This window comes from Triplophysa dalaica, chromosome 17, assembly GCF_015846415.1.
Source record: "Triplophysa dalaica isolate WHDGS20190420 chromosome 17, ASM1584641v1, whole genome shotgun sequence".
Taxonomy (NCBI): Eukaryota; Metazoa; Chordata; class Actinopteri; order Cypriniformes; family Nemacheilidae; genus Triplophysa; species Triplophysa dalaica.
In genome coordinates, this window is record NC_079558.1 from 10201956 (window position 1) to 10211575 (window position 9620).

A 9620-nucleotide genomic window follows, 5' to 3' on the forward strand; every position below is an offset into this window, starting at 1 on the left:
TGTCAACATGACATTGCTCACGGCCTTGTTGAGGATGGACATCAGAATTGCAGTTCAAAGTCTTTCTTGCTATTACACAACTGACCCAAATCTAAGTGAGGTCATTGTGGAACACCAGGACTCTCTCTGGCCTCCTGCCACACTTCCAGATCCAATGGGCATATCAAAGCTCAGCACAAGAGGAATTCACAGCCTGGCGAGATGGGTCGTTCAATTAGCGCTTCATTTATTTCACAGTAGGAGGAAGTGCATCCACCAGCGTGGCTCTACACCAATCATGTGCCGAGGGTTGGGGCGAGACAGGGGGAATCATGGGATATGAGAGGCAGGTGTTGCGTAAACGGCCCAAACGGGCTTTAATGAGTTTGTGTGTTTTGTGGCGGCTTTTAGATTTACGGCTAATGATGGGATCTGGACTGAGGTCACTTTAGGGTGTCCATGCGTGTACTCAAACGGATTCCAACTTACACACACTTGGTGCTGAGTGATCCATGTCAGGGAAAAGGAGGGGCGGGAACTAAAAGCGAAGCGGTTGGCTTGGCTAAATCTGAGAGTCCTATCGGCATGCCTCGTTCACAGCTGGTGAACTGGAAATAGATGGAGATGCAACTGTAGCCGAGAGACGGAACGGCAAAATGTCTGCCTGTAATTATGAACTTATGATATGATTGGCTTTAAGAAGGGCAGCTTTTAAAAGAGATTGTACATACATCTAATGATCTGATGACAATGATTTTGGCATATGAAGAGCAATTGGAGAAATGAAACAAGCTGTAAATTCATTAGGAGGGATTTAGGGGTAAGACAGCGAGATATTTCAGTCGGTTACTGAGAACGCTGGCTTGGAAAATGAGCGCCTTAAAATAAAACGGGGCGTGTTTTAGACGGGTAATGATTTAAATACACGTTTCTCAATTAGCAGCTTGTTAATCATTCCCCACTGTCAAATTTAACAAGTATTTGTGAAACTATTAAAAGAATTGAAACGATTCATGGGTACAGGGACTTTTTGAGATTTAACATGTGAATGGGAATGTATAGGGGGAATTTTGATATCGTTAAAGTTTCTTTGACCTTTTTTATTTTATTTTCACCTAGACTAGTTAATTTAAATATTTAATAAATATTGGTATTTTTGTCATTTGTATTTTTTTACACATTTGTTAAATAAACTTTACTTTTCCCAAATAATGAGATGCCTAAATATTAAAAGGATCCTATTTTAAATACATTTTAATAATAATAATAAGAAGTAGTATCATGTCACACCACAACATGTGAACATCATAAAAGTACATTGTGTCAATTTAAAATACATTTGTCTATCATTCCATATCACTGTAGCTCAACTAGAACATGGTGTTAACAACACATAGGTCATAGGTCAATTCCCGGTAAACACACATGCTTGAAAAAAGAGAAACATTTTCATTCTATACATTTTTTCATCATGTTCAGCTTTAAGAAGACACGTCCATAGTTAAAGATAAAAATAAACATGTCCTCATAAACTGTAAAAAAATATCCAGTTAAATTACACTTTCCCTGTTTTGCTTTGCAGTCTTTTTCTGTAATTTGACGGTTTTGTAACCATATTTGAATAATGAAATGTTGTACAAAAAAAAAGTTTTTTACAATGTACGTGAAAAACAGTAATAAATAAAACTCACTGGGGATTTGTTACAGTGGTTCTTAAAATAATAAAGGCTCAAGAGAAGCAAAGTTGGAAAATTACTTTTTTATACTTATATAGGCCTATATTTAGGCTTACAATTTACAGACTTTTAAATAAAATAACAGCAACACATTTTTTTCAATTGCTTTTATACAAGATAAACAGAAAAGCTATAATATATGTAGTGAAAATAATACGCCTTCACTCACCATCACAGGCATGCAGAACAATTTGTTACATTCCGACCATAAAAACTGTTTAATCTCTTTTAAAAAATGTTTAAAAGGATATACCCTCAGACACTCCTCACTGCACCTCCTATGACATATAAACAAGCACACAGAATGCCTGTTTTCCTGTGAATATAAAGTCCAGCCCCAATCTCTGTCAGTCAGGAAACATGGCCTTCCTGAAAACAAGAGGTAGTGTATGGAGAGTGGCAAGGCCGCAGGAGCAGGTAGTGAGCTAGAAGGATGTTTTTGTCATTGCTTTGGACCATGGTTGGCAGCCCACGCAAACATGCAGATGTCCATCCTCAGGAAAAAAGACTAAAGAGGAAGTCACACTCACGTCACATCAGTGTACAGTCAACCTGCTGTGGACGGGCACGTGCAAAGACAAAGCCGGTGGTCGCATAAACACACAAAAACAGGTGCACTTCATCTGATTGTGTTTTGGCCATCCAGTGCTTTTGATGTGTGTTTGGTGGAAAGAAATCTCAGAAGAATTTGTGTCACGACTGTTGCCTTTAAATCATTTTTCTCAGCAAGCCATATGACAACTGAGGAATAACAGGATATACATTTTAACCGAGTGAACAAAGCATACAAGAAGATTGAAAGAAAAAGGAAAAAACATCTTGTTGAACCAAATATAACCTGTTATCATAAAGCTAAAGAAATGGAGAGGACACTTGAGTTTTGCATTTAATCAGCATTTCTGCTGGAATGACAAGTTACACAACAGAAATGTGAAAGACTGAGAGACAAGTTACACAACAGCAATGTGAAAGACTGAGAGACAAGTCACACAACAGCAATGTGAAAGACTGAGAGACAAGTTACACAACAGCAATATGAAAGACTGAGAGACAAGTCACACAACAGAAATGTGAAAGACTGAGAGACAAGTCACACAACAGCAATGTGAAAGACTGAGAGACAAGTCACACAACAGCAATATGAAAGACTGAGAGACAAGTCACACAACAGAAATGTGAAAGACTGAGAGACAAGTCACACAACAGCAATGTGAAAGACTGAGAGACAAGTCACACAACAGCAATGTGAAAGACTGAGAGACAAGTCACACAACAGAAATGTGAAAGACTGAGAGACAAGTCACACAACAGAAATGTGAAAGACTGAGAGACAAGTCACACAACAGCAATATGAAAGACTGAGAGACAAGTCACACAACAGAAATGTGAAAGACTGAGAGACAAGTCACACAACAGCAATATGAAAGACTGAGAGACAAGTCACACAACAGCAATGTGAAAGACTGAGAGACAAGTCACACAACAGAAATGTGAAAGACTGAGAGACAAGTCACACAACAGCAATGTGAAAGACTGAGAGACAAGTCACACAACAGCAATGTGAAAGACTGAGAGACAAGTCACACAACAGAAATGTGAAAGACTGAGAGACAAGTCACACAACAGAAATGTGAAAGACTGAGAGACAAGTCACACAACAGAAATGTGAAAGACTGAGAGACAAGTCACACAACAGAAATGTGAAAGACTGAGAGACAAGTCACACAACAGCAATATGAAAGACTGAGAGACAAGTCACACAACAGCAATGTGAAAGACTGAGAGACAAGTCACACAACAGAAATGTGAAAGACTGAGAGACAAGTCACACAACAGCAATGTGAAAGACTGAGAGACAAGTCACACAACAGCAATGTGAAAGACTGAGAGACAAGTCACACAACAGAAATGTGAAAGACTGAGAGACAAGTCACACAACAGCAATGTGAAAGACTGAGAGACAAGTCACACAACAGAAATGTGAAAGACTGAGAGACAAGTCACACAACAGCAATGTGAAAGACTGAGAGACAAGTCACACAACAGAAATGTGAAAGACTGAGAGACAAGTCACACAACAGAAATGTGAAAGACTGAGAGACAAGTCACACAACAGCAATGTGAAAGACTGAGAGACAAGTCACACAACAGAAATGTGAAAGACTGAGAGACAAGTCACACAACAGAAATGTGAAAGACTGAGAGACAAGTCACACAACAGAAATGTGAAAGACTGAGAGACAAGTCACACAACAGAAATGTGAAAGACTGAGAGACAAGTCACACAACAGAAATGTGAAAGACTGAGAGACAAGTCACACAACAGCAATATGAAAGACTGAGAGACAAGTCACACAACAGAAATGTGAAAGACTGAGAGACAAGTCACACAACAGAAATGTGAAAGACTGAGAGACAAGTCACACAACAGAAATGTGAAAGACTGAGAGACAAGTCACACAACAGAAATGTGAAAGACTGAGAGACAAGTCACACAACAGAAATGTGAAAGACTGAGAGACAAGTTACACAACAGAAATGTGAAAGACTGAGAGACAAGTCACACAACAGAAATGTGAAAGACTGAGAGAATGTAAGGACGAATGAAAGTTGTGAAAATTAGTTGAACTGATCTAATACATGTAAAACTATATGTTTTCTAATGTTTAAACATTAAGATGACCTTAAAGGGAATGAAAATTCTGCCATGAATTACTCACCATCAAGTTGTTCCAAACATGTTCACATTTCTTTGTTCTGTAACATAAACCCATAGAAAGATATTTGTGAGAATGTTCGCAAATTAGATACCTGGGGATCCATTAACTAAAATGGTTGTCAAAGGTGCCCCAGAACTGTTTGTTTTCCTAAATTCTTAATTTTTGTTGTTTAACAGAACAAAACAATTATACAAGAATTATTTATACAATGAAAGTCAAAGTTGCCCCAGAAATCTCAGTTGCTAATATTCTTCCAAATACCTTTCTTTGTGTTCAACCAAACAAAGAAATGTATACAGGTTTGGAACAACTTGAGGGTAAGTCATTCATGACAAACTTTTCGTTTTTGGGTGAACTATCCCTTCTAGTATACAAGATCTGCAAACATTGTGTTTTTTTTTTTTGAAAAGTTTGTTCCGTTTCCATTTTGATTCCATATAATTGCATTTGAATGATATGTTTACCTAAACACATAAATCATAAATTCAGAAAAACTGAAAATCATTTGCAGTTGTCTCATAATTGTCACAATATCATACGTTCACCATCATAAAATAAAACATCCCATGATATTATTGTGATATCTATTGATATTTATTAAAATAAACGGGTGCAGTGAAATTCATCTTTCATTTAGTTTTTTTTTTTCCCATTTTTTTCCAACAGATTATACTCAAAATACAAGTATAGGGAGACAGAGAGAAAAGTTTACAACCGTTTGGGCTTTAAAGGCAAGACGTTTAATGTTCTTATGAAATATGTGGTATTACCTGATGGATTTTCATTTCACAATTATTGTCAGTATATTGATATACTTATACCGTTAATAAATCATGAGACGTTTTATGTATGTTTGTCTGTTTGCTTTACTTAATAGCTGTGTTTTTGTAGCAGGGTTACTTTTTGTGATATGAGCTGACAAATGTACGATATCATGTGATATACAAATAACAAAAGATGCATTACATAACGCTTATATAGATGACTCATTTCAAGAGAATGCTGTACTTACTGTTTTTGACCCATAGGATGTTTATGCGAACTTCTCGAAAGGATCTTGTGCTTTAACGGCATCTGAAACCAAGGCCTTCCTCATGGCTGGAGATATGGATGGAGATGGGAAGATCGGATGTGATGGTGCAAATCTACAGAGTTCAGCACACTTTACCACAGCGCGAGTAACAAATTATTCAAAGACATTTCAAGGGGCAATTCATAATTCATAATGTCAATAGTTGTGTTGACTCTGAAATTACCAAGAAATTAAATATTGTCACACAAGTTTGAGGACAGCAAAATGCCATGCTTATTTTGTGTGGTTTTGTGCAACACTTTTCAATCCACAGAAATTCCTTTCTGTCAAAATTTATTGAACTGTTTGGTGACCTATGACCAGTGTATCTAATATCTATAAAATTTGTTTTTCTGGAAAAATACATTTAGACCTACATTTATTACTATAATAAGTTATGATAAGAATGTGTTGTTCATTAGAATATTTTGTTTAGTAGTTGCCTTGTAAGAAGAAAACATTATTTCATATTATTTGTCAGTAATCTGAAACTTTTGCTCCTCTGTCTAAGCTTTCAGCTGTCCCTGAATCTGCTTAGCACAGTCATACTGCATGTATGGATTATATTTAGTCAGAAACTGTAAACGGTGCATTGGCCTCCTAAACCCATTGCACCCTCCCCAAAAAGAAATATTAAACAGTATTAAATTAAATAAAAAGTACATTAATTTAATAAACTTGCTTTCTCTTGGCCTGCAAAATATACAAGGCATAATGCATAAAAAATACATGGTAAAAATGAGAACGAACCCAAAAAGAATCACACTTCTAAAACATTACATTAAAAAGTTTTTTGCAAACACAGAGATGTTGGCGTACAGGAACCCTAACGTACATCTCTTGCATTTCCCATATGGACTTGGAACATCCCCATGTAAAGGTTAAAAATAGAGCTATATGACCATTGGACACATTTTTTCGAAAGTAAACCCAACCTAAGCACACGGTGTCTGTTACAGCCAAAGAGACAAGAGTATAAAAGTCAAGCCCACTGGTGCTATGGACATTCGTCTCACATCTCTGGAACAGTTGCAAGAAGCAGCCCAAAGGTGAGTTTGCAATGGAGGATGAATCCGAGGATGCATCTCTTTATCACTATGGAATATCTTCAAAAAATGGAGGAACAAATTGAGGATGTGAATGGACTAAAGAGCAGCAGGACTGAATATATGAATCTTTTCAGTTATCCAACTCAAGGACCAGCTATTTTTTGAATTTTGGAATCCTTTTACAGCTTTTCAGAGGCAAACATCGTATTTTAAAGCTTAACTCTAATGGGTGAACTGGCGAAGTAAATACATGCAGTCTGTTTGGTGGAGTAACTCTCCATACTTGCTTTTGCTTCTAAGGAAAAGTTCAATTTTAGATATTTTAAAGATTTATTTGTTGAAAACTAATGTAGTTTTATTCTTCCTAGAAAAGCCTGGCTTTAACCTGCCAAATTGATTTTCCTACACTGTGTGCCGTGTCTACACGAATCATTGATGTATATTTTCAAGTGAAAACTCATCTCGATTCACTTCCATTTTCCAGATCTCAAAAATGGCCTTCGCTGGAATTCTTAAGGACGAGGATGTCACTGCCGCCCTCGCTGGCTGCGCAGGTAAGACACTAGAGTTATACAGGTGACATGGTATAAAAGAAAAATTGAATGCAAACAAATAAGTCAATGATCTTTGCTTGGTGTTTACAGCTGCTGACTCTTTCAACTACAAGACCTTCTTCGCCAAGGTCGGCCTGAGCGCAAAATCCGCCGATGAGGTCAAAAAGGCTTTCTACGTCATTGACCAGGACAAGAGTGGCTTCATTGAGGAGGATGAGTTGAAGTAAGTCACATACTTATAACATACAATGATAAATTCAGTATTGGATCTTCAGAGATGCAAAACGTTCATCATCTCACCAAAACTTTCCAATGTTTCCAGACTCTTCCTGCAGACCTTCTCCCCCAGCGCCAGAGCATTGACTGATGCTGAGACCAAGACCTTCCTCGCTGCCGGAGACGAAGACGGTGACGGCAAAATTGGAGTTGATGGTACTAAATCACTTATATCTACAATTTTCATTACTTTATAACATTGAACTTTGTGCCAAAACAAGTTAAAGATGTTTTTGCTTACAAGCCACTTTAATATATTGAACTTATTCCTTGTATTTTGCTATTAGAATTTGTGTATTAGCTTCGACAACTTTCAAACTTCTTATCTTTGACAAACAAAACCATAGACTTAATTGATGAATTAAATGCAAAAAGATCCCTTTTATCTAGGAATCAATATTTGAATAATATTTATATGCTAATAATACTATTAACAATCGGGCTGATCCATGATTAAATCTTTGTACTTGATAAAAAAGTGAATTGCTAAAATGAGAAGTCAAGTAATCCAACTAAATGTTCATTTCTTTCTTCATTCCAGAGTTCGCTGTGCTTGTTAAGGCTTAAAACCTTTATGGACCCTCGTCTTTGGAACCAGAGCTCTGCTTAGATCTTTTTTATATTTATTTATGAAAGCCCTGCAAACTCCTCCTCGCAAAGAACGCATATCCAATGTCTTGGAAAGCTATTTATTATGAATGTTGTTTCTTTGTATTGTTCTGTGTGCATATATACAATCTCTTTTGCACTAAAATAAAAATACATTTCATGTAAAACTATCTCCTCTGCTTATTTTCCCACAAATATTTCACACACATATAGGACAATCAATACAGATGCAGGCAAAGACAAAACCACTTCATTTTGGGCATGTGAATGTACAATGTTGCAATCTTTAAACAGCTAATGAAAAAACTGAAATACAAAATACCGAAATAACAGAGCTAAGCACTTTGTCAATGCAAGTGTAGAATGTCAAACGCTCAAAGAAGATTTTCTGCGCTTGCTCAGTGAATGTCCTCACCAGGAAGTGAGATAATGATATGTCCAGGCATCACTTACACTGAGTGTGCAGAGTTATTTTAGATCCTGCAGGCTTTTTGCAGTGTACTGTACAGGCTGTCTTTACCGCAGTGCACTTTTAAAACAACACCACAACTTCATCTAAACTCACATAAAGTAACTTTTAACAGAAAGTAAAAGAAAAGGAGAAATTTGAAGCCTGCGATAAAAAAATAAATTGTCATCCAGATGGGGAGAAACACTGAGATGATTATTAGGATTTTGATTTACTCCCCTACAATGTGTAATGTGCTACTTTGAATCAGATCTAAGGAGTGCCAAAAAATATTTATTTGTTTTAAATAGTTATTATTGAAACTATGATTTATATTTTTGGGGTGTTTGATACTTTATAGTTTGGCAAAGATCTAGGACATACATTTTAGCATTTGGTCCAGTAAAAAAAACAAGTGTTAAAGCAGATTGTAGGGATATTAACTATTCATTGTGTCTTTTACTTTTATTTAAGAGAATAGGGATAGTTCACCCAAAAATTACAATGCTTCGTTTATTCACCCTCATTTCATACCAAACCCATAAGAACACAAAAAACAGATAATAATGTTGGTAACTAAACACCTTTCATCGTATGGACACAAAACCACTGGGCCATTTCTCAAAATATCTTCTGTTGTGTTCCAGAGAAGAAAGAGTCATACACGGGTTTTGAACAAAATGAATAAATCTATTAGTTGTTGATTTAGAATTAGAATAGTAATTTAATAAATGTTCATAACTTATTTTTTCAAATGTATGTGAAGACACGATTTAAGGTTCAAAACCACTGTAATTTGCACATGCCTTACATATTTGTATCTCTTCTTTTAATGCGGATGTTTTACAAAGCTCATCGCTCTGAAAAGCGAGGTGTGCTATGATTGGCCAGTTAACCAGTGCGTAGTGATTGGTCGAATACTGCAAGCGTGTGACGGAAATGTAATGTCTCTTACCATATTTGGAACATCAGGTTCCAAAGCAATTCTACTGACATGTACTCCCACCTTACTTCTGTATACACTTGGGCGGTCTTAACTCATACCACAAACTGACGTAGATTTATGGGGGTGTGGTTACAGGCAGGTCTGGGTCTAATGGGACTAATGTCTAATGCATGGACAACTTATAAAACACCAAAGACACAGAAAAACATGTATTTGCGCCCTATGAACCCT

General features: G+C 36.5%; 1 protein-coding gene across 1 annotated transcript; it reads left to right on the plus strand.

The window, feature by feature from the left end:
• Positions 1-6526: 6526 nt before the first annotated feature.
• On the plus strand, positions 6527-8059 carry pvalb2 (parvalbumin 2). The gene is made up of 5 exons (XM_056771198.1): positions 6527-6556; positions 7041-7110; positions 7201-7333; positions 7433-7542; positions 7928-8059. Exons 2-5 carry the CDS (start codon positions 7050-7052, stop codon positions 7951-7953), a joined length of 330 nt encoding a protein of 109 aa, XP_056627176.1. The 5' UTR covers positions 6527-6556; positions 7041-7049; the 3' UTR covers positions 7954-8059.
• The last annotated feature ends 1561 nt before the right edge of the window (positions 8060-9620 follow it).